We start from the raw sequence: 25,279 nt of genomic DNA, 5'->3' as shown, positions 1-25,279 counted from the left end.
AGCTAACCCTGTCTCACTCCTCCTTCACCTTCCCTGTCTCTTCCCTCCACGTCCTCCCTTTACCCCCCCTTTACAACGCTGTCCTGTCGTCTGTCTTCGCTTTGTCTCATAAATAACTATTCTTAATCCCTTTTTTTCTGGTCTTTCTTTTGACATGTTTTTACTTTTCCATCCTCGCACATACATGTACGTACTTCACCTTACTTGTCCATAAACATTCCCCTCTTCCCCCTCTTGCTTCCTTTAATTTCCTTCTTTTCCTCTTTTCTTCCCTGTTCTGTTTAACCCCCCTCCACCTCCCCCTCCCCTTATTCTGTCTCTTCTTCTGTCTGTTCTTCCCACCTCTTCAGCCCTGCGTAGCTGCTCTACGGGTGACTCTCTGCTGTCCTCAGCCTTTATCCGCAGTGCTAAAAGTGCTCCTGCTCTGGCTCCGCCTCTTCCTGTCCTCCTCCACCACCACCACCACCCTCCTTTACTACCCCCCCTTGCCGACCAGCTGGCAGGTACACACTCTTTGCACTACCTGTCTGCCTGCCTGCCTGCCTGGAAACTTTGTCTCTGCGTCTGTCAGAAACTTTATGCCAGTCTTCTCGTCTCTATTTGTCATTACTGAAGCAACACTTTGCATGTGGTCTATGAATCCTACAGCCCTTCCCTTTAACACCCGTAACTGGGATGATCAGTGTGATTTTGAACATCAAAGATGGATCATTCTCCTAAAGCTGTGCAATAATCTCTGCGTTGCTTGGAATTTTGCATGTGACTAATGGATTATCACAAGTTGTTATCATGGCCTGTTGTCTCAATAGTGTTTATTACTTATCTCGTCCACAGTCTCCCAAAGTTATTATGGTTATTGTTTTTAACATTTGGTGATGCTTGTGAGAGAATTAAATATTGCCAAACCGATGCCAAAGACTGACATCTGTCAGTTGGTGTTTGTTCAAAAATATTCCACTAACTGTTTGTTGTCATTTTTTAACAGGTATTTGGAGACATCTTATGTGTCTCTGTTTCTGTTTACATGTCTGCATGAAACTTGAACTACCAGTTTCCCTCTCTGCTTGCTTGTTCCCTGCATCTTTTACTTACCTGCGTGCACACATGCATGGCCCTCTGTCATTAAACTCCTGCTGCGTGCACTATTTTCTGCCTATTACATGCAGTTATACGCTCTTCTCGTTGACCTCCCTATCTCCAATGTCATGGGATGTTTAATTTGATGCCATGTGTTCCTGGGATGGCTTTTAATTCAACTCCTCCCCTTCTTTTCTCTAAGCACGGGTGATGATTTTGCTTTATCATATCCTCTGCTAGAGTTATTTTCCTTACTGTTGTTTTCTTTATTGTTTACTTTGGGTGTGTGTTTTCTTGTGGTCTCTTTATAGATGATTACAGCGCTCTAAAAGTTGCCATTTTGACATCCAATCAAAGTGAAAATAAATGCCACTACAGAAGAGGAAAATATATTTGCCTTTCATAGAATTAAAAATAAATATAATAATAATTTAAAAAAAGAAAATAATATTTATTTTTTAAAGTGAGACCTACCCTATCAACAAGGAGTGCATGACTTTGCCTGCCTCGCATAATCTGCATTTTCAAAGGATTAATGTTGGTCATTATGTAACCACAAGTCAGTTGCTGTTAGAATGACCTCACCCCTGGAAGAATACTTAATAATGTTTTTGTCTCTATGCGTTGTTGTTTTTTAGGTTTCTTTTTGGGTCTTTGTTAATTTCGAAGTGTGTGTCTGTATTTGTGTGTTTACATGTATCTACTTCCACATACCCCTGCACTAACCTCACTCCCCTTCCTTCATCTCCCCCCAATCACCAGACCTCGAAGACCCGCCAATCACACTGATGTCCCGTTCCTCTCGGATGCGCCACTCTTCCCAGAGCGAAGAGGCCCCGCCCACCTCCTGCTCTGAGGTCTTCCAGGGAGTGGCGTGTGACCTGGATGTCCCCGCCCTTTCCTCCCTCCCGAGGAGCAGCAGTGCCTCTGACATCATGGAGCCTTTCATCGCTGAGCGGGTCAAAGGTGACGACCCCCAGAGGGATCCCACTTCGATCCCCAACCCCCCCCACCACCACTCCACAACTTGTTCTTTACACGCAGCCAAGAGCCACGCAGCTCGTCCACTCGCACACCCCCTCACCTCCCCTTCTTCCACCCCTTTAACCTTCTCCAATGTCGTTGTTTCGTTGTCCTCAGAGGGACAAGATGATGCTAGTGTTTATGACCAGTTGTGGCACCAGACTGGCTCTGGAAACCAAGGTTCTAGTTCGGATTGGGTAAGCGACTGGGATTCTGCTTTTGCCATTTCATCTGAAAAGGAAATCAATGTAGAGGAAGGGGAAATGGGGGCTGGGGTAGAGGGGGATAATTTATTCTCCTCTATTAGGGAATACCTCACTAACAAAGGAGGGGAGAAAAAAGAGGAGGCAGCAGAGAGAGATAGTCCTGGTCATGTACTAGAAAACAGTGTTGTAACTTTACCTGTGCAAACGGGGGTTGCTAGAACACAAATGGAATACACAGGACAGGCGTTAGAGGCGAGACAGGTGGTGAGGGAGGACAGACAGGTCATTAAATCAGTGAGACATAGCAGTGTGGATTCAACAGAGGAGAATGAAGCAGAGCAGCGAAGCATCTACGAGTGCCTGGAGTTGCAGTGTCAGTGGCCGTCACCCAACGCAAGGGGGAGTGCTAGCTTAGAAAGACGAGCTGGGGAGAAAAAGGGAGGGGGAAATACAGGGAAGGCAGAAGGATGGGAGGGGAAATGTGATGGGTGGAGGGAAACAGGAGAAGAAAAACAGGGTGATAAAGAAGCAGCAGCAAATGAGAGGTCTATTTTAATTAGACAAGACACTAACACTTTAGAATCTAGCACTGAATCAAATCAAACTCCCCAAACGCCAGACCCAACTAAAGCTAAAATGTTCCGGAGTGGCGCCAAGAGGCATTCCGGGGGTGTTCATGTCAGTTTCCGGCCCTCCACTGAGTCAGTGCAGTTCCACAACCCCCTCGAGAGCAAAGAGGCCCACTGGAAAGCCAGGCTGCGCCGCCTCAGTCACTTCCACACACACAGCCACTCAGCTGGGGAGAGGCCCGGGTCCGGAGCTGGTGCAGGCTCAGGGGTGAAACAGGGAGCAGGAGTTGCAGGTAAGTTTGGCTCTGTGGCTGGGATAAGCCTCAGAGCAGGGGCACATGAGAAATCAACCTGTGGGACTGTTACGGATAACAGCGGGGCAGGGAACGCAGCAACTGCTGGAGGCCTGGAGAACTGGACTGGAGGGGACAAGGACAAGCAACATCCGGGATCCTGCTCGGGATCCAACCCGGGCCCCGAGACTCACTCCGAAGCGTTATCAAGCAGCTCAGGGTTCTCCGGCGTATCGTCAGGTGTGCGTGGCCGCCTGGGGCGCTCCGCATTGCGCTCTCGAGCCTCTCGCTCACGGTCCCAGGAGCCCGGCAGCACCGCCTCACGACACCACCAGGGTGCTCTTCTCGGTGGGGTCTATAAGACTGTTGTTCACGCTCTGTCTTCGAAGCCGCGGCCCCGAGGTCAGGGGTCGTCCCAAGGCTCCTCGCCACAGCGGCAAGGCCGCACCGCCATGGGTGACGCGTCGCTCAGAGATCTCTACTCCCACGTCCTGGGCTACTTTGGCCGAAAGACGACAACGCCAGGTGAGGATCGCCACGATCTAAGCGCTCACAAAGGACACAGCAGATAAAACAACAACTTTGGAAAGAAATACTCATCAACACACAAACACCAACAACTCCTTTTCCTTTTTGGCTGTTTTTAACTGGTTTGTTATGATGGAATGATATTTTTTGGGCTGACACTCATCATCTTGCTGCTGGACTGAAATTCAAACCCCCTGTTGATGTGTTTCCTCTTGAACGTAGCCCCTCCTCCAGCCTGCCTACTGTCAAGGACCCCCCTCCTCCCATACCCTCCCACCTGTTCCTTTACCTCGGAAAGCCCCCTCCCTCCTCCTCCTGTCCTCTTTCTTCTAAGGGCTTTGGGATTTTTAACCTCTTCTCCTCCTTCCCTCTTCTCCACCTCCTCCTCCTCCCTGTCCTCGATGTTGCATGCGGCCTTCTCGCGCCTCCTTCTCCTCCACCCCGGACTCCGGCCCCCTCTTCAGGAAGGAGGAAAAACACAACTGCCTTTAGAAAAAATGAAAGCACAGATAAAACTAAAACAGACTTGACTTGTAATACGTTACAGAAAGCCCGCAAATGTTTTGTGGCATTTTACATCAGAGCTTTGCTACATGTGTAGATATGAAAGTTGGTAAGGTAAATCAATCTTTGATTATTTTAGAAGGGCAAACTAGTTTATGTGTAGTGTCGACATTGCTGTAGTTCATTCTCAGACCACTAGAATGCAGCATAAGACCGTATGTGAGAATATTGATAATAGACACAATACTCAAAGAATTTAAATGGATAAGAAAAGGCAACAATCTCGAATGGTTATTTGCCTTGTACACTGCCTCAGGAAAATATCAAACACGATAACTTCAGAATCGAATCAGCAGTACACATTTTTTGTACGGCTGTTTCTGTTCATTCAAGGGGCAGCAGAACTGTGTTTGAATTGTTTTGTATTGGGGAGCAGATGTTTGATAGGAGCGCAGCGGTTCGACACCTGAATCTTTCTTGATGTGGAATTACTGTTACGCAGACACATTTATTCCCTTTCTTATCTTATTCAGATGTGTTGCAAACTTGTGCTAAACGGTACCTACAAACAGTTTATATACAAGTTTAAGTTTGTCTGCTTTTGTGCCAGATGTGTGGAATTTGCCACAAACGATAATACATTAAGTCAATCATCTGGTACTGCATGCAGACTAGAAGCAGATCTTATGTGCCGTGACTGTCTGCTCGTCTGTCTGGCTGTGTGTTGAACTACTTAAACTCCATGATTGCTGATGGTTATGCCTAATCCTTGTTCTATGAACACAGGTGGAGTCCTCTTTCAGGGCTTTATCAGCTTAACCACACAGCTTCACAGATCATAGCACTAAAAATGTGCGCGTCTATGCTCTTACAAAACCACATGGGTAGGGATGGGAATTGATAAGATTGTACTGATACTAAGGCCATTATCGATTCTGCTTATCGCCCGATTCTCTCATTGATTCCTGATCAACTTTACGCGTGGAGAAAAGAAAGTAGGCCAACACAGGTTTTCAGCGTCGACTCAGCTGCTTTATGATCTCCGAGTCACGACACAGTGTAGACATTCTATTATAACAGTTGAACATTTAAAAAAATAAATTACAATGCACCTTTTCTTAAAAGGACAAAACTAATGTAAGATTCTTCTTCAGGAAACAAAGGCGTGCCCCTCTGAAAGAAAGCCATGTACTCATTGGAGCTCTTTGAGGAGCCATCGTGAAATGCATACCTCCATAGGAGCACAGTGTAACTCACACACAAATAGGCATATCTGATAGGCTGAGCATATACGGGACATGCACATTATTCAGTGCACAGATGTGCAGAGCCAGTTATCAAGTCCATAAAGCCATGTTGGAGAGCATTTTAAATGTATTAGTGTCAGTTAATGTCCAAGCGTAGCATTTCTCCAGTACTACTTTATACTTGAACCATATCCTCTGCCCTTCCATGCTGTAGTCCCAGTGTGAAGAACAGTGTATATGCAGGCATGTGAGTATTTCTTTATTGGGCCTTTTATTGAGACATTATGTCATTATGAAAGTGATTGGGATCCTATTTTTCAGGCCAACATATTGTACCGTATACAAGTCTCATTCCTGCTGTTGGTGATGTCATGGCAAATAACCATAACGCTCGAATAGTCTACCTGTAGACGCTTATTTTCCTTCCAGGCTAGAAAGTTATTTAAGTTTGTAAATTGCTTTGCTGCTAACTTCAGGTGCTTCTGTGTGATCACCGCAGTGAGAAACTGATTATTCTAATACGCAGCTGAAACTTTGGCACTGACCTCTGTGGAAAGCTTTGCTTTTTTGCACGTCTGAGCACAGACGATGTCCTGCCCTGTGTGATGCAAAACACACTTTGCAGGGCATTGATGTTTGAACACAGCCCGTCTTGTTTTGCGGCAAGTGGCCGTGCTGTACTGGAGGTTTCTGGTCTTAAGTATTGAAGGAAAAAAATGTCATCAGCTAGGTGGCAGTAAAGTAAAGAAGTTCAGTCTGTGTTCAATACCTCTAAGCGTTATTGATCAAAGCGAGGCGTTGGGTCTGGATGAGACCAGACTCTGTCAGCTCCATCAGCCACAGGTTGAGGGATTAAATATCAGTCAGTTAATACTGTAGGCAGCGCATTTACTCTCATCCAATTTGGGATTGATGGATGCTCTCTGCTCTCAGAGTTCACACACTCACACTGCCATTGCTACCAAGCTAACAGCAACATAACTCATAGAAACATAACTGCACTAATGTAGGCCTCTGATATGCTGCCTGTTCGGCCCTAACAAGGTGACAGTCTCTTGTGCATGGTGTGAATTAACTCCTGCATTGCTTGTCTGGTGGGTTTGCCTGCTGTGTTGTGGCTTTTTGTTTAGCAATCAGTCTTTTGCTAACTTCAGGGCCTACAGTACATACACATCAAGACGACTCTTTGCATTCACAGAGAAGCTCCAGTTTGTTGTATGGATATGAATATAAGTATTTGCAGCACTAACTTAGATACTCCAAGGCTGCTAATGGTGCTACAGGAGTTGTCAACAGTCTCAGACTTCTTATGTCTTGGAAAGTGAAACGGGCTAGATTAAAAATGTCACCACATAACAAATAGACTAGTACAAATAATCTATGTTAATGGTTTTAAACAGAAAGTCAGACTTTATAATATAACTGCTCAAAGATATTGCTCAGTTTTGTGTCTTTAGCCACTTGTGGACGTATGGATCTGCCACTGTGTATCATTGTGTGTGTGTGTCTGTGTGTCTTCCTGTGAATCTTCATCCCTTTTTTCCATAATCAGTGCGTGTGTGTATTTGGGTACTCCCCACGTCTTTGACTATCATCATATATCTGCCTCTAGCCAACAAAGAGGAGGTGGTCCATAAGGCTCGTCCGGTCTCCAGTGATGTGGGAAGCACCAACCCAAACTTCTCTGACCTCATGGATGAGTTTATCCAGGAGAGACTGAGGGCTAAAGGAACAGCGGTGAGTACAACAGACATGCACACAGACACTGATTTAAAGAAAAATGTCAGAAAAAGCGGCCAATCCCGGCTGAACACAGGCCTCTGATTAAATTACTGCCGCCACTGAAATTACATTTGAAACTCTGCTTTCTTCTTGTCACAAAGGGTCGTCGTGGCAGCAGCCCGGGAAGCCTGGAGGTTCCCAGGGACCTCCCGGAGCCTCTGGAGGCAGGTCAGAGTCTCGGATCACGACCCTCAGACGATCACCGTCCCGTTGATGATCCGGGGGTTCCCTCTGAATGGACGTCACCTGCAAGTGCCAGCGGCTCTGATGTCGTCAGCTCAGACAGCCAGTCAGACTCCTTTAATGCCTTTCAGTACTCCACCAGTAAGTTTGAGAGTAAGGAACAAATCACCAGTTTTTTTTATCTCTACCTGTGTGTGTGTGTGTGTGTGTGTGTGTGTGTGTGTGTGTGTGTGTGTGTGTGTGTGTGTGTGTGTGTGTGTGTGTGTGTGTGTGTGTGTGTGTGTGTGTGTGTGTGTGTGTGTGTGTGTGTGTGTGTGTGTGTGTGTGTGTGTGTGTGTGTGTGTGTGTGTCAGTTCTTTTTGTTTGTTTATGACTGTATGCTCAATGACCTCTAATGGTTGCGGTCATTCACAATTTTTGAAAAACCTACTTTATTGACTGTTTTATACCGTCGTTGACTGCCGTGCTCAACAGCTGCTTCAGTAGCAAAAGGCTAAATACAAGCCTTAACTAGTCTGCTGCAGGGCACATTGTAGCCTCCGTCATGTATCGCCACTATGAAAAGAAATGATCCCCGTTAGTTGCTGTTGTAGGATATAAATTGATATCCATGATTTGCTTTGATTTTAAAACCTTGTAGTTATATAAGCCCCGGAAAATGTATAATGGTCAACGTTTTGTTTTGTAGATTTTACTTTCGGTTCAGAAGCCTGTGGGGGAGGAGGTCGAGGAAGCTCTTTGGACCAGGACAGCCTGGGAGGGGGCGGGGTCTGTGATGAAGTAGCCAGTTTGACAACGCTTCACATCGACTCGGAGACCAGCAGCCTCAGCCACACTGTCACTGTTACTGGTATGCACTGTGAGCATTAAGATCTCTATAGCAACTGTATTATCTCAGCAGATCTAAAGATCCAATATTTTAGACAGTTCTGTAAGCGGCCTATGAAACTACATTGACACTTTAAAATGTTCCACATATTTCCTACATTACGGGTTTGAATACAACTTTCAAATTCCATTAAAAGTTCACCTTATTGTTGCACATTTAAGCCAGCAATTCATCGCAGCTTCAGCTGTTCAATAAACCTTAAAATATTCCACATCTTTCGTACAATGTTGGTATTAATGAACTGTTAAAGCCAGTAATGCAGTGCAGCGTCAGCTTTACAACATCCAGCATTAACTCAGAAAAAGCTTTCTCTAGTTACTTTTCTTCTTCACCAGCCTCCTTATAGGTGTGACGTTCTCACATTCCATCTTAAAGAAATACCATTTGTTGTATATAAATCTGACAGAACTACATAATGTTACTTCAACAAGCAGCTTTACGTTGTGGCGGATAACTTCTGAATGTAGCAAAGCATTGTGGCTCCTGGACCTTGGTGAAAGCAACATTGCAGTCGAGTCTATTTGTCTTCTTTCTTGTGTGTACTGTATTGTCTTTGTCCAGGTTCTGAGAGTGCGTCTCCCATGCATTCCCTCGGGGGCTCTCGCTCCCAGACGCCCTCCCCTGCCACACTGACATCAGAGCACGCTGATCACACACACTCCCACTCACACACACAGCTGGACCAGAAGCTCCACAACTCTGTCCTGCAGACTCCAGATGACCTGGGTAAGACTCATGCACACCCTCAAACATGGTTCCTTCTACCTTCTACTTAGCAAGAGTTACTGATTGATTGATTGATTGATTGATTATAGAAACCAGTGAGTTCCCCAGCGAGGACTGCAGTGTCATGGCGGGGGGCTCTCTAACTGGATGGCACGCAGATGTTGCCACGGTAATGTGGAGGAGGATGCTGGGTATCCTGGGGGATGTCAATACCATCAAAGACCCTGAGATCCACGCTCAGGTCTTCGACTATCTGTGTGAACTGTGGCAAAACCTGGCCAAGGTGTGTAACGAACACGCACCATTACTACATTACTAACTATGAGATGACACTTTCTATTAACGTTGTGGGTTTCTCTGTAACAAATTGCACTTTTCTTTTCAGATAAGAGATAATTTGGGCATTTCTCTGGACAACCAGTCGTCTCCCCCGCCCCCTGTTCTGATCCCACCCCTGAGAATCCTCACCCCCTGGCTCTTTAAGGTAGGCTGACTGAGGGAACACTATAGGACTTCTAAAAATGTAGTTACACATGCTAAATAAAAAACATCCTCACACACAGATACATGTATACCTCCACAAACAAGCCAGGTAACTCCTTAACTTGCATATGTATGTTTATTTCTTTATATATTTATATGTTTTCCTCCAGGCCACCATGCTGACGGAGCGTTACAAGCAGGGGAAGCTTCATGCCTACAAGCTGATCTGCAGGATCATGAAGAGACGGCAAGATGTTTCCCCAAACTTAGACTTTCTCACACACTTCTACAACATCATGCACCAAGGACTGCTGCACCAAGACCAGGTTGTGTGTGTGTGTGTGTGTGTGTGTGTGTGTGTGTGTGTGTGTGTGTGTGTGTGTGTGTGTGTGTGTGTGTGTGTGTGTGTGTGTGTGTGTGTGTGTGTGTGTGTGTGTGTGTGTGTGTGTGTGTGTGTGTGTGTGTGTGTGTGTGTGTTGCTTCAGATTAAAGGATGCAATACGGGCTTTTTGCGACTGCTGTGGGAGTGTGATTTTAAAATAAAACTTTGTGTTTTCTACAGGACATTGTGAACACCATCATAAAACACTGCAGTCCCAGGTTCTTCAGTATCGGCCTCCCTGGAGCCACCATGCTGATCCTGGACTTCATCATTGCAGCGTCTAGAGTCACCGCCTGCTCATCACTCAATGTAAGAGACAAAGAAACACACTCGTGCACATTGTTGTTTGTAATCATTGTGACACGCCTGTACAGTACAAGCAGCTACTTTGATGTGTTTTTCTTTTTCGATTAATTTGTATTTTCTCTGTCCTTCTCTCTACTTTTCTTTTCCTCTCTCTCTCTCTCCCTCCTCCTGTCCAGGCTCCAAGAGTGGAGGCCCAGATCCTGCTGGGATCTCTGGTGTGTTTCCCAAACTTCTATGAGGAGCTTCCAGCCCTCCACCCCACTACAGCAGATGTGGTGCTTACCAAGTTCCCTGACGTGAAGGTAGATGGAAGCAATAATAGTAGTTTGAGGAGTCATCCTGCCTGGAAACACTTTCTCTGAGGCCCAGGTCTATAATACATTATAAACATACTTATAATGTATTATAATCATCTTATAGCACATTATACTTATAGTTATAAGTACTCTTAAATATTCATAATGCTTTATAACAATAATCATAACACATTATAAAGCATTTTATAATGACATATAAGGTCAAGTATCATAATACTTAATTTGTTTTGCAAGGATCATAGCGTATTATAATATATCAATATATAATAATATAATCTTTTTATGTTGCATTTTAATCACTGGTATGTTGCATTATAGTGTGATTATAAATTAAGTGCTCATTGTTTGCTTTAGGAAAATAAAACACAATGTTGTCAAATATATTTTTGCTTAAAATTAATTTTATATTGTGATATATGATTATATTTGATATAGTATATGCTTTATATTTATAATAACAATAAAAATAAGAAGGAAATGCAGAGATTACAACAATGGGAATTTAATACACTATGAACCAGCAATTATGAAGTATTATTATTAAGTTATTATAAAATGCTTTATAATATGTTATGACTCATTATGAGTATATTTATAATTCATTATAGACATCGGCATCATACAAAGTGTAATCAAAAAGGTTTTTAGACCAATAGAAAGTAGGCAAGTAGACGGATGACATGCTCATCACGTTAATGTTCCTCTTATTGTTCTGGATGTTGAGAAGAGTTAGATTGTATAATCTCTGACACAGACTTTTACAGAATCAAAACATGTCCGTATACTTTAAAACTGACATCCACACATTGGGTCACACATTTAAAGCAAACTATCAGATTGTGTGTAATCCAGGTCGGTCCAAACAAGTCCAAACCTTGTAACACACTTGTCTGCTGTCCATGGGGGCGTCATAAAACCAAACTATTAGGTAAATGTCTTATTAGTCATTCTTGTAACAGTCCAGAGCTATGGGTGTAATGTTGTTATTATTGTTGTTGTTGTTGTTGCTGATGTGTAAACGGTTAATGCCATGCGTGGCAGCATTTCAGACCCGCTCACTGGTTCCGTACAAGGCACAAACTTGTTTTGAATCGCTAAGCGGTCATTAACAACGACCGGAGGGACGGGACCAGTGAAGGTGTGGATAAATCATGTAATCCTAGGAATCACTTTTCTCATCGTGTGTGTGTGTGTGTGTGTGTGTGTGTGTGTGCTTTTGTTTTTTAGGAGCACATTATCAAAACCATCCTGACTTCTGCCCGGGACGAACCCTCGGCTCCTGCGAGGTAAGTTAACATATTTTTGAGATCAAAGTTTGTAGTTGTGTGTTGCAATGGATAACATCATATTAAGAGGCGTTTCTAATATTTAGTCCGGCTGTTTTAATGTTAGGGCTGTCCGATAAATGATATCTTGATATATTTAGGCTCTGCCACGATATACGATATATGCATCTCGATATTTTTATATATTCTCTAAAATAATAAGGGTTGAATCAAACTGTTTGATTTAACCCTTTGATGCATGTGATCATACCAACGTGATCATTCTACTAACACACCACTGACATTTTAGAGGGCTTTTATTTTGAAATTCCACATCAGAATGTCTGCTATCATCTTGAAGTAATTAGTTTGTGAAAAGAGGAAGTTACTCAATGATACTCTGAAGTGTTGTACTTACTTTGTAAATGTATTCTTAATTATTAAGTTTGACTAATAATTAGCACAATTTTAACTGAAAAATCATCTGAAATGAAGTTTGCAGGCAATCTTTCATATTTTGATTATCATTCATTTTATATATGATTTAATATTTATTCATTTAGTTTTATTTATTTATTATTGACTGACCTATTAAATGAATGTGAAATTGCCTATCGCATTCATTTTATTTTGAAGTCAGTTCTTACACGCTCTTACCGTAATACCCAGTATATACACGTACTGCAAAACAACATATGACCATCTTTTATCGAAGTGGAGGTTGGCATCCTCCATTACGTTTCCAACATGCCCCATATGTCACACACACCTTTGGCCGCTTCCTTTTCGGATTGTGTGAGTAGGAAACAGCCATATGAGAAAGCAAGCTAAGCGCCAAAGTGTGACTCATGCTTTGCGTCTTAAAATAATTAAAGTACAATTTGTACTCTATGTTTGTGTTATTCATTTACTACGTCCCACGTAGAACACGCCACAATACATCGAGTATATTCGATGTATCGCCCACCCGTAGTCCTTGACAACAGCTGCAACACATTACCTCAAAGAATGAATTGATTAGTTAATTGTTAACCTGTGTAAGCTAACAGTTAATTACCTGCAGCAGGACATCTGGACGACTGTTCACTGTTTGCTAATATGGTTTTATTTTCTGTTAGTTGGTGTATTTATAAATACCTGTGCCTGTGCTCCTCCTGTATTTGTTCTGTTAGGTGTGTGGCTCTGTGCAGTCTGGGTATCTGGCTGTGCGAGGAGTTGGCTCATGGGACTGAACATCCACAGATTAAAGATGCTCTCAATGTCATCTGTGTCACTCTGAAGGTCAGTCTCAGCTCTGTGCTGCTTTTAATTAAAAAGCAGTCTGATTATTAGATTAGTGATTGAAATATAAATCTATATCAACCCAGCTAAATAAGATTATCTCATGCAGCCTTTGGCCTTTGCCTGTTCTCAAGCATTGTCCCTGCTGACCGCGGTGCTCCCTCTGTCTCTGACTGGGATCCAGTGTGAACAGACCACAGCAATGAATCTGCATCAAACAGGCTGCTGATTGACGTAACACTGATCTACACAACAACACCTGTTCCTCTTCGGTCTGCAATATGCTGCCGGAGTTTGGGAATTTTCAACAGTTAAAAAAAAAAATGGAATTCACAGTCTTCTTTTTTTCATAGTTATATTGAGTTTGATATCACACAATGAGAACTGAATTGTTATGTGTTGTGTGGTTACCCTGACATGGCGGGCTGTAGGAGCCAACGTGTGATGGAAAAACATTGTTGGAGTTGATTGTTAGTTTCGGTGAAATTGCCTCAGTGGGTATTGTCTGTTTCAGTCCACGAGACTGGGAGGCCTGTGGATCAGAATAATACTGTCCAACATTTACTGTCTCATCTATAGCCAAGTGACTCTAGATGGACACACACACACACACACACACACACACACACACACACACACACACACACACACACACATACCTTTTCCACCTTGGAATCCCTAGCTTGTGTATCGGCAGCCAATGGCCTGCTAAGACATTACAGCAACAGACACACACACACACACACACACACTTGCATTCACTTCTGGGAGCAAACCCTGGACAGTCAATATGTTTGGTCCTCCTTCAGATAGGAGACTAATCCAGGGGGAATGCTGCAAGCTGTGCACACATCTTGTCCACTTGCATCTCTTGCCTTCATACCACCAGCCAGTAGCCTCAGACATGGGCCAGTGACAGACACACACACACACACATATACACACACATATACACACACACACACACACACACACACACACACACACACACACACACACACAGCATTAGGGATTGTCATATTTCCATGCAGAGCCACTTCTTCCTGTTGTCCTCCTCATCCCACTACCCCTCACATTATCTAGAAGCATTAAAAAATGATATGCACCTTTTAATATAAAACAACAATTACAAGAAAACTTTCAGAATATGATGACAAATCTTATTTGTGGACACAGATTAGAAGCAGATGTGTATTATTGTAATGGCTTTATATGAGACATGTGAATGACAACCCAAGAAGCTCATAGTATCAGGATCCGGTGAATTGAGTTCAAATGTGCCTCATACTGTCAGATAATTTTTACATAAATCTTACATAAACAGAACCTGGGAATTAACAGAAACATTGTGTTGTGTATCCAGTACTCCAATAAGAATGTAGCACTGGTGGCGTCGGACATCCTTCACCTCCTGATCAGTCATGTGGATCATCTTCAGAAATTCCCACCTGACACTCCAAAGAAGATCGTAGAGGTGAGACATAAGTTACTGAACAATTACTGGAATATTTATATGAATTATTATTAATATTTATAAACACTTGTTTTCTGATTCCTGGTGGATTAAAGTTTAGAGTGTAAAGCAGGGGTGTCCAAACTATGGTTGGCCCGCGGCCCATTTTTAATTGGCCCGCAGCTAAAAGTATAATGGAATATGGCCCAGACAGAAACTTGCGCTTGAATGTTTTGTACTTCTTAGTTCTAACACAGAAACACAGTTTTGACTTGTCAGCTAACTTAAAACATCACGTGTCAGATAAAGCTTGTGCTTTAGATCTTTATTAGATTGCATGTGATGAGAGCAGAGATGTGACAGACATCGCACAGCTGTTCATTGTTTTTGCGGGGAGTTGACGATATCTTTAGCATTACGGAAGAGCTGCTTGATCTTAGGAGTCTAAAGGGCACAACATAGTTCGAGCACGAGGACTTTACCACAAAGAATGTCAAGCTTTCCTGTCTGATGTCGATGCTGAATACGGGGACGCACTCCACCATTCTGATGTGGACTGGCTGAGTCGCGGCTCCGTGCTGCAGCGGTTTTATTCCCTGAGATCAGAAATCAATCTGTTTTTAAAGGGAAGGACCGACCTCTTCATGAGCTGAGTGAGCCTCCATGTTTGGCAGACCTGGTTAGTTGATCTTACTGGTCATCTCAACACTGAACAAGAGCCTACTGCGTACATGAAAGCATTCTGTGTGAAGCTCCGTCTCTTTGAGACACAACTACACAACTTCAATGTTGCGCACTTCCCCACGGTGTCCGAAATCAAATGTGCTTTTCCAAAGGCCAAGCTTTCTGATAACAAGGGGAAATATGTGTCTGTGATCATGTCTCTCATCTCATGTCACGTCTCATGACAGAATTCAGTCAGCACTTCCAAGATGTTTCTATCATTGAGAAAGAAATCGAACTGTTCTCAACTCCCTTCCTGATGAATGCAGAATGAGTTTAAGAGAGTCTGCAACTAGAACTTATATATAATAATTATATACGATAATTCCCGAAGATTCAACATCAGCTTCTCTCCCTCCCCGACTTCTACCGGAGCTTGGAAAGGTTTCCTCTGATGAGACGCCATGCACAAATAATGATGAGTCTGTTCGGCTCAACATATGTGAGCAAACATGTTCTGTGAACTCTGAACAAAAGCAGATTGAGAACCACAATGAGCGACAGCATCTCTGTGATGTCCTTCGTATCTCAAACACCAAACTTACTCCTGACCTGCAGCATCCTTCAGTCCACAGCATCACTGCTCCCACTGAGTGCAACGCTGTTCCCATTATAGGAGAGTTAAAACATATATTACACAGTATTCATGATAATAAGATACATCTTTCAATAAATTCAGTTAATTAAAGTTGATAACATTTTCTGACTAACGTTAGTTGATGTGTTAACAAGCCCAATAACTTATTTGCTTAACAAGCTTGAGATATAACCATCTCACCCCCCCCTCACAAGTATGAGTGGCCCAGCCCTTCGTATATTTTTCTGTATGTGGCCCTCAGTGAAAACGGTTTGGACACCCCTGGTGTAAAGCTAAGGAGTTCATTTAAATACACCATATCACTTTTAAATGTCCATTTAGAAATCTCAAAGAAGAGACTTTCTCAGATGCTCTCATTCTTACCGCTCTACCGAGGGGTTCATAAGTCTTGTTTCATTTGTAATGTCATATTTTCTTCTTTGATTTTCTTTTAATATCTCTAGTTTTGAATTAGTGTTGTCTGATTTTATTTGTTTTAGATTTTGATCGCCACCATCACACACTTGCTGCCTACTACCGAGTCTTCTCCTCATGAACTGGATAAAAGGGTAACATATACACACACACATGGTTTTTCACATTTTCTCACTATGTTACTAATTTTGCTTAGAAAATAACTGTGTGTGTGTGTTGTGTGTGTGTGTGTGTGTGTGTGGGCAGCTGGTAGTGTCCCTCCTGTTGTGTCTGTTGGACTGGGTGATGGCTCTGCCTCCAAAGACTCTTCTTCAACCCGTTCAAACACAAAGCCCTCCGGAGAAAGACCAGCCGACCAAGACTCTGCTCAGCTGTATTTATAAGGTATGTGTGTGTTTGTTTCACCATGACACACTAACACTATCACTTTCGTTGACATGAACAATGTTCATTCAGCAGTGGCTGGTCATCGCAAAACACTTTTGGGAAAAATCATATATGAAAATCTAAATTATGACAAACACATTTGTCGTCTTACCTGTAGTGCTATGTATAAATCTAGATGTCTGCCTCGTCTACATTATAATGGAACGAGATGGCACTCGGCTTGTGGTGCTCAAAACGGCTAAAGAATATGTCTGAAAAACTCAACAGCAATGTTACTCAAGATAATCCACAGACCTCATTGTGAACACTTTCCTGGAGGAACTTCTTTATTTTTATCGAACTACACCCGCCAACGGTAGCCCCACACAGAAGTAAGCTAACAGATGCTAGCTCACCTAGCACCACCGAGCTAGCTAACGCTACAGCTCAGGAGGACACGTTAATATTTACATGTCGTGCTGTCATGAGCCGATATGTCCGACACTCTGTAACTCGCACCAAAACAATCTAGATAAATAGCACTACAGGGAAGAGGTTTATTTTTGATTTTGGGGTGAACTCTCTCTAGCAACGTGTAATACCTGCTCCAAGGAAATAGGTGGCAGCATTTACAGTCATCAGTTATTTGAAGAAGAAAAAAAGCACCGGGATTCACAGCGACTGGTGGAGCTCTGGGTCTAACTAAAGTAGCGGCAGCAATAGAAAGTTTGTTGATCCGGCGGGGAGTCGGGGCCGTTCCCCTCCCCCTGGATAAGAGCGCTGGTGTAAGCTCTGCCTGTATTCGAGCTAACTGGTACCTGAAGCTGCGCCCGTAAAACTGAACATTGGTCTTTTCTGTTTAAATTGTCCAGGTATTACACGGCTGTGTGTATGGAGCCCAGTCTTTCAACAGTCCCAAGTATTACCCACTGCACCTGTCCGACCTGTTGAGTCCAGACTACGACCCGTTCCTGCCGTTAGAGAGCCTCCGAGAACCAGAACCACTGCACAGCCCGGACTCTGAGCGCTCCAGCAAACTACAGCCGGTCACTGAAGGTATTTCATCGGACACCGGGTGCTCACTACATAACGTTCACATAACGTCCTCTGGTATCTTTACTGATATTCCAGAGATTGATGTGAATATGTATTTTGCTATGCACATGGTCAGAAATATTACTGACGTACAAGCCCGCACGCAGTACATTTTTATATCCAGCCTCTAATTCTTCTTTGCATGTAAAGTGATGCACTGACACACGATGACCCAGATCCATCCAGTGTGTGTGTGTGTGTGTGTGTGTGTGTGTGTGTGTGTGTGTGTGTGTGTGTGTGTGTGTGTGTGTGTGTGTGTGTGTGTGTGTGTGTGTGCGCGCGCCTGTCTGCCTCCGTGTGAGAGTGTGTATTGTCCCCTGCTGTGGGCCCCCAGGACACAGTGTCTTGTCTAATAACCGGTGCACCATGATGGACCATGCTTCTCCTCTCTTCTTTACTCTCTTTATTTGTCTTCACCGCTTCATTTCCTTTCTTCTGTTATTCTTTTGACATTATTCTCTGCTAATATTCTTTTAATTTCTGTTATATTTGTATATTTCTTCTTTGTTCATTTATCCTTTCACATTTCCTTTTTTCTTTTCTTTCTGTTCTTCATCCTGAGCTCTCCTGATGTTCAGGGAGTTGTTGAGAATGTCTGGTCAATACATATCTGTACTCTACACACAGCCCAGTCAATAACTGTGTGTGAGTGTGTCACAGTGTGTGTGTAACGATGTTGATTAGCCAGGATCTGCTGGCAGCACAGTGTGTGATGGCATTGGCTTCTGCTCAGCATGGGGCAAACTATGTACAAGCTCAATGTGTGTTTGTTTGGACCTCTTCTTAGTTTTCTCTGTAATTCCTGAACTTTTGTTGTAACTTGGAATCTTGATATGAAGTCAGAGTAAAGGCCTTTACGCACCCAAGTCGATAAATTTTTTCAAACCATTGTTTTTGTCATGAATACTTCCACACAGAAGAAGGCTTTTTACAAGGCAGATGAGCAGATGAGCATTATGCATTTTCTTGTCATTTATTCGCCCTGCCCGGTGTGTAAAGGCCTTAACTGTTACACCTTTTAGCACACTAAACAATAACATCTTTTAACATCTGGAATCCTAAATGTTCTGAACTAAATGTCCTCTGTGTGTGTTTCCTTCTCTCACTGCAGTTCGTAGCCGTATTCAGCAGGGTCTGATTTCCATCGCAGCCAGAACAGTTATCACACACTTTGTCAACCATCTAGGACATTATCCAATGTCTGGAGGGCCTGCTACTCTGTCCAGTCAGGTACTGTTACTGTGTGTTTGGTCGTGATAATGCCAGTATGATGTACTGTACAGAGTGCTGCAGGGAAGACTTTTGTGGGCCTCACCCTGGTTCCCTCGACAAAAAGCCAATGGGAACAGCACTTATATGGTCGCACAAATTCAAAGTCACCACCACTCAGTAGATGAGTTTCCCTGTGTTCGGAGAATCACATTAAATGTTCCCGACGACCTTTGGGTTTCATTTAGCCACTTTTTTAAGACGCGTAAAAACTTTGATTGTCACAGGTGGGGTAATTTACTGACGGATTTTCTGACGTAGAAGAAAACATTACAATCACTTAAGCTCGTGTTAACCACAGACCTTGATTCAGGCCTCTAACCAAAAACACATTTAAAGAAACCGTTGACTTTGAGCTCATTCCTGCAGCACTCCATGTGGTGATGATAACTCGTTCGTCCTAATGGGGAATACACATCTTAAACCGTTTCAATACTTTTATTTAGATCTTAGAATCTTTGCTCCAGCAACACTATGGCCCTTTCTTTGTAGGTGTGTGAAAACCAAGACAACCCGTTCTGTGAGAGTGCAGATCTTGGACCGGAGCTTTTCCATTCACCAAACCTCCAGTTTCTGGTTCTGAACGACTCCACACTGCTCTCCGTGTATCAGGTAACCTCAGTTGAAAGAAAGTTGCTTTTACAAAATCCAATACTTTGTTTGTTTCTAAAGTAAAACCCGTGGCACACTACATAGTGTTAGACCAGTTTATAACTGACTGATGATGACCAACTGGTCTCAAACCTAAAGGGAACTAGTTTGTCAATATATACACCATGGTAGTTAATGTATTATAATGTTTTAGCAGCTTTATGGATAGAAATGTAAGTTAACATGACATTAGAATGACATAGCTGTACTTTAAGCTTCATTACTTACTTTCCTAAATGACGCAGCAACTGCACGTCTACAACTGGTTCAAAATGTAACGTAAGCTTCTGACGAACACGAGACACAGAACATGAACACTCAGCACCAGTTCTGCATGAATTACTTTGGCCTCTCGTTCATTTTAGAATTCTGTTAGAAAATGCCGTACTTAAAGTAAGTTTGGCTCCGTTATACATATCTTATCTTTTATCTCCTTATTCTAAAGAGCCCTTTGTAGGCATTTTTATAACTTATGTTATAACCAATGGTTTTACATTCCTGTTGTATTTCATGGTATTGTATTTTATGTGCACCTGTAACTCTGGTTTTAAAGGTGCTATAAAAATAAAGCTTACTTACTACTAACATGACATGTTAATAACTGTAAGCATGTTAACATGCAATGTTATCATTCAGTAGAACTCAGTTTAATAACAAACAGACAGCTTGTGATGCTTTGCTTTCTGTAACTTGAGTTAGAATATATTCATTTTAATGCTAAATTATGCTGATAAAGTTGAATTTGACTATCACTTATTGTTTTTCTAATCTAAGTTCTCGGAGAAGCTGTAGCTAAAAGAAAGCAGGTTTTTAGAAGGTTTTGCTTTGAGGCAGTTGAGATGTGGATTGTGTGAAATAAGGATTTCTTTAATATTTGGTACATTTAGTAAACATTGTCCCCGTCATCCTCTATTTCCCAGATCCGCTCAGAGTCTGGTGTACCAGGAGGCGGGATGACGGCTGGTTTGTCCTCTGCTCCCGCTTGTGTTCGTGTCATCATCCGAGATGTAGCCGGAAAACACTCCTGGGACTCTGCCGTTCTCTACGGTCCTCCACCTTGCTCCCCAAGCAGCCCGTCACACACATTTATGTCACACACACAATCACCTCACAGTGCTAATCTTCATTTACGCACTCCACCAGGAGGTCCACCTAAAAAGATGGGAGTGAAGAGAGAAGAGAGCGAAGAGGAGGGGCTGCAGGAGAGCGAGGCAGAGAGGGGGGGGAGAGGGACGGAGGGTGAAAGACAGGAGTTTCAGGGAGAGGGGGAGGAGGAAGAAGAGGAGAGGATAGTCACCGAGGAGGGGATGGGAGGAGAAGAGGAGGAGGAGGAGGAGGAGGAGCAGCAGCAGCAGCAGCAGGAGGAGGAGGAGGAGGAGGAGGAGGGGATAGAGAATAGCATGTATGGGGAGGGGGATCGAGGGGAGTCGGGCTTGGAACAGCTTCTCGCTCCGCCGTTGGCTAAACGTGTGTGTCGGGAGGCAGTGCCAGCGTGGGACTCGCTGAGGGAGGGAGACGATTCACTGGATGAAATGCTGCAGTACCTGGGGTACTCGAGTCCCGAGTGTCTACAGAGAGCAGGTATACACACACACACACACACACACACACACGGTTATTCCACCGTAAGTACAGTTTATAGAACATTAAGCACATACTGTACAAACATACATGAGTGAGTTTTTATGTGTAAATTAAAACATTATAGGTTTGAACAAAACCGTCACTGTAAGAGTGTCACGGTCCTGTGCACACAGAATACACAGTATGTCATTTGAAAAAAGTCCTGAAGCCTGAAAGAGAGCCACACCTCACAGCTGACTTTGTCTCCTGATTGGTCCCCTCAGGCATGCCGCTCAACATCCCTGCCCCTCCTCCAGCGTGTGTTTCAGAGAAGCAGGAGAACGATGTGATCAACGCCATCCTGAAGCAGAGCGCAGCTGAAAGAGAGTTTGTCCTAAATGTACGTTGTGTCCATAGTCGTATGAATAAAATAAGTATTGCCTTATTTTTTGAATCCTTAGCATGTCCTGATGACGTCGATACTCAAATACTGTTTGGCTCACAAGTGCAGCACTTGCCATAGTATAGTTTAACTAATACTGCTTTGCACTAATATTAGGTTTCAGGAAGTAAAAGATGAATCACAAGCTATTATCCAGACAAAGGTCTCGTTGTTGTGATATTTTGAAAATGATCACTTCCTGTTGTCAGTTTCATTGTTCTGATCATAATTTGATAATCGACTAATCATTTAAGTCATTTTCAGCTTCTCGAATATGGAGCTTTTCTGTTTCATATATTAACATGAATATCTTTAGGTTTTGGACTGAGGAAACAAGGCATTTAAAGACTTCCCCTTTAAGAAACTGGGATGGACATTTTGTTTTTTCATAAACCAAACAATAAATTTAATAATATAGAAAATAATCTGCCCGAATTTAATGTAACTGACATCACAAAAAAAGCAGAAACGTTTTTGCTTGAAACTGTTGAATGTTTCAGAGAGGTGAGGAGCTGAACATGAGGGCAGTGCAGCAGACTGAGCCGGAGACTGAGACGCCACAGTCGGCCTTCTACTACTGCAGACTGCTGATCAACATCCTGGGACTCAACTCCTGGGAGAAGAGGTGAGGCCACACACAGACATGCATATACTAGAATTCATTGTGTTTAAGTTGGTTTGAAGGTGCATTAATGTCTTAATAACAATAATAATATATATAACACAAACAGTCATGTTTGTTTTTTTGGCATCTTTCTCTCGACTTTGTATTTATAAGCCCTTTAAGTTTCATTACATTACAGGTCATTTATCAGACGCTCTTATCCAGAGCGACTCACAGTGAACTAAGTACAGGGACAGTCTCCCTGGAGCAACTCAGGGTTAAGTACCTTGCTCAGGGGTACAATGGTGCAGCCTGGTATTGAACTCCCGACCTTCTAGTGTTTTGTTTGGAAGGCGTACCACAAGACCACCACCCTGTGGCCATCAACCTGTGGCCATCACCCCACCACATTTCACACTGTGTTGTAAAATGCAACTGAACAGAAGCATTCGCCGCACATTTTATTTAGTTTGTGGGAAACTGGATAATGATAGTCCAACAATGGGGGGGAAGAAGCTGCGCAGCATTGGAATGTCAACTTCATTAATAAAGCTTTGTACTATTCGGTACAGCCCTGTAGGAAATATGACACTAAGTAACAACACGTTTGTTACGTCCCCAAGATGTAGCTAGGGGAAGAGGGGGACAATAACACAACAACCAATGATTGAGCGAGTCAGAGTAGGAGTGAACGTGTATAATTGTTTATTGCACAAATAAACTGGTTCCAATGAACTCTCAAAAGTAGGGGTGAGGAAGGGACCAAATGGTTGAGCCAAACAAAATAAATGAATATAACAAAACAAGGCCTGGCTACTGCTGTCCTTGCAAACATAACACAAACAAAAGCCTTTACTAAGTGATCTAATAACAAGTGGTGTAAAACACATACAGAGGTGGCAACAACCTACTAAACTGTTTCTAACAAAGAAGTCTCTACGTGGATGAAAATGTACAGGGTACCCCAACTTACCTAAATCCACAACCTCACACGACACACACACGCACACATTACTACAAACATAGAACTGTATAGAATTTGCTTGGTCAAGGATGTCAGCAGTAGACCACGACACAGGCTGAAGAGAGACCATCCCAGCTCTTCCGGGTCCTCCTTTATTGAGGGCCCTTCCTCCTGATAGGCCAGCCAATCAAGTAATCGCCACCTAATTAGCTGACAGGTGAGAGAAGAGGGGGAGGAGAGAAAAAACACAGCAAGACCAACACACAACCTGCCTGGCACGTAACACTGTTGATGAAAGCTTTTATTTTTTTCATTTTAAAAAGGCCTGTGTATTTCATGCCCTTTGAATGCCCCAAACTGAGCTGGCCTTATTTTTAAGAAGTTTATCAGTATATTAGACATGCACTGTTTTGGTCTCGCAGAAGTTTTTGCCAAGCTTTGCACATAGAGGCAAGATGGGCTCCCATCCGGTAGAGGGGGGGCCCTGAGTCCTTGCTGCAGAGGACTGAGGTTTGAAACCGACCTGCGGCCCTTTGCTGCATGTCATCCCCTCTCTCCCCCTTTCTTGATCTTAAGCATAATGAAAAAAAACAAAAAACTTTTACACTTGCTGCCCAACTGTCTATACCAACCTTTTCTAAACTTAACCATCTGGCGAGAGTTTCTCAATTCGAGTGTTACCATCTAGACCAGTGTTTCTCAAACTTTTTCAGACCAAGGACCACTTAACCAATAAAAAAACACTCACGGACCATCTAACTCCCCAAATATCCAAAAACAATAGGCCTGCTTACCACTCCAACAATATATTACAAATGACAGCCTAATAATGAGCTTTATGTGACATATATAGTGTATATATATATATATATATATTACTATATTTATGTCTCTATATCGCTCGTTCACACATTAAATCAACAATACAAATACAACTACGGATTCTACAAGCATTTCGTTCATATGCGATTTAAACGGTGAATGCTGATAGATTTTACACATCATATGCAACGTAGACTACATTTATTACTGAGTTGATGTCCGTACAGAGCCGCAACTTACCCACAGCAAGATCGTTTGCTACTGAGAGATACGCAAAATGCAAACTGTGAGGCTTCGTCATGTGTTTCTTAAATTCATCACGTTTTCTCTCAAAAGATCCCAAAGGTTTCCCAAAGTAATCCTTGTGTTTACTCTCAAAATGTCGCTTGAGTTTGGCGGGTTTCATAGCCTCGTTCGTCAACGACTCGTAGCACAAAACACAGTGTGTCCAAATTTAATTTAGTCGCTGTGATATTTTCTCTTCACTTTAGCGCTGGACTTTCCGCGTTCAAGCCGAGTTTCACAGCTTTCAGCCGGGTGGAGGTTGGACGGCAAACCGCTCTCCTGGGACTCAGTAACGCACACAAAACCACTAGTAGCTGCTGAATCACTTGCAGGACGATGCACCTTAACGTCAGATATTTTGATTTAATTTTCTTTTAACTAACCCTGTCTACAGTGTTCTATCTATTGAATTATCAATATCTGACCATCACTGTGTGTTTTTTGATGCTAACGTACTCTTAACAAAGACCAAAAGAGAGACCGTGGTCAAAAAAAGAATACTAGATGACACAGCAGAGGAAACATTCTCTAACACCATGAGATCATTTGAGCCATGCTCAGACTGCTCCTTAAATCTCATAGGTTGAAAATCTAAACAACACCTTGTCATCTACCCTGGATATTGTTGCTCCATTAAAGGTAAAAAAGAAATCCACTGACAAAATCTCCCCATGGTTAAACAACAGCAATGTTACTCAGACTAAGAGGACTTGTAGAGCAGCTGAACGAAGATGGAGGAAAACTAAGCTCACAGTTAACTATGATATCTACAAAGAATCCATGGCTGCCTATGGTAAAGCAATGCAGCTGGTAAGAAAGGATTACTTTTACTAAGATTATCTCAGAGAATGCTGGAAATTCTAGAATACTATTCTATTAACCAGCTACTGAACACTGCCCCCACCCCTCCGCAGTCCTCTGCATCAAAGTGTGAAGAACTCGCATTGTTCCTCAATAATAAAATAACTT

The 25,279-nt window shown here is 42.9% G+C and overlaps 1 protein-coding gene across 5 annotated transcripts in view; it reads left to right on the top strand.

Moving 5' to 3' along the window:
* Window positions 1-25,279, top strand: part of ralgapa1 (Ral GTPase activating protein catalytic subunit alpha 1) — an 81,885-nt gene that overhangs the window by 13,504 nt on the left and 43,102 nt on the right. For 3 of the 5 annotated variants that reach the window (XM_029460397.1, XM_029460396.1, XM_029460398.1), the window contains exons 18-39: window positions 351-503; window positions 1,840-3,693; window positions 7,060-7,184; window positions 7,331-7,553; window positions 8,101-8,262; window positions 8,863-9,027; window positions 9,117-9,310; window positions 9,413-9,511; window positions 9,681-9,836; window positions 10,073-10,201; window positions 10,375-10,500; window positions 11,743-11,801; window positions 12,953-13,061; window positions 14,425-14,535; window positions 16,315-16,383; window positions 16,496-16,633; window positions 17,488-17,671; window positions 18,822-18,940; window positions 19,472-19,591; window positions 20,551-21,211; window positions 21,478-21,593; window positions 22,136-22,260. In XM_029460397.1, coding sequence (XP_029316257.1) covers window positions 351-503; window positions 1,840-3,693; window positions 7,060-7,184; window positions 7,331-7,553; window positions 8,101-8,262; window positions 8,863-9,027; window positions 9,117-9,310; window positions 9,413-9,511; window positions 9,681-9,836; window positions 10,073-10,201; window positions 10,375-10,500; window positions 11,743-11,801; window positions 12,953-13,061; window positions 14,425-14,535; window positions 16,315-16,383; window positions 16,496-16,633; window positions 17,488-17,671; window positions 18,822-18,940; window positions 19,472-19,591; window positions 20,551-21,211; window positions 21,478-21,593; window positions 22,136-22,260 — 5,197 coding nt within the window. The remainder of the gene's footprint in view (window positions 1-350; window positions 504-1,839; window positions 3,694-7,059; window positions 7,185-7,330; window positions 7,554-8,100; window positions 8,263-8,862; window positions 9,028-9,116; window positions 9,311-9,412; window positions 9,512-9,680; window positions 9,837-10,072; window positions 10,202-10,374; window positions 10,501-11,742; window positions 11,802-12,952; window positions 13,062-14,424; window positions 14,536-16,314; window positions 16,384-16,495; window positions 16,634-17,487; window positions 17,672-18,821; window positions 18,941-19,471; window positions 19,592-20,550; window positions 21,212-21,477; window positions 21,594-22,135; window positions 22,261-25,279) is intronic. The other 2 variants (XM_029460399.1, XM_029460400.1) reach the window with 2 other exon arrangements.

Source organism: Cottoperca gobio, chromosome 22 (assembly GCF_900634415.1).
Source record: "Cottoperca gobio chromosome 22, fCotGob3.1, whole genome shotgun sequence".
NCBI lineage: Eukaryota > Metazoa > Chordata > Actinopteri > Perciformes > Bovichtidae > Cottoperca > Cottoperca gobio.
The sequence above is the reverse complement of the archived record's forward strand: the minus strand, read 5'-3'. Positions and strand labels throughout refer to the sequence as shown.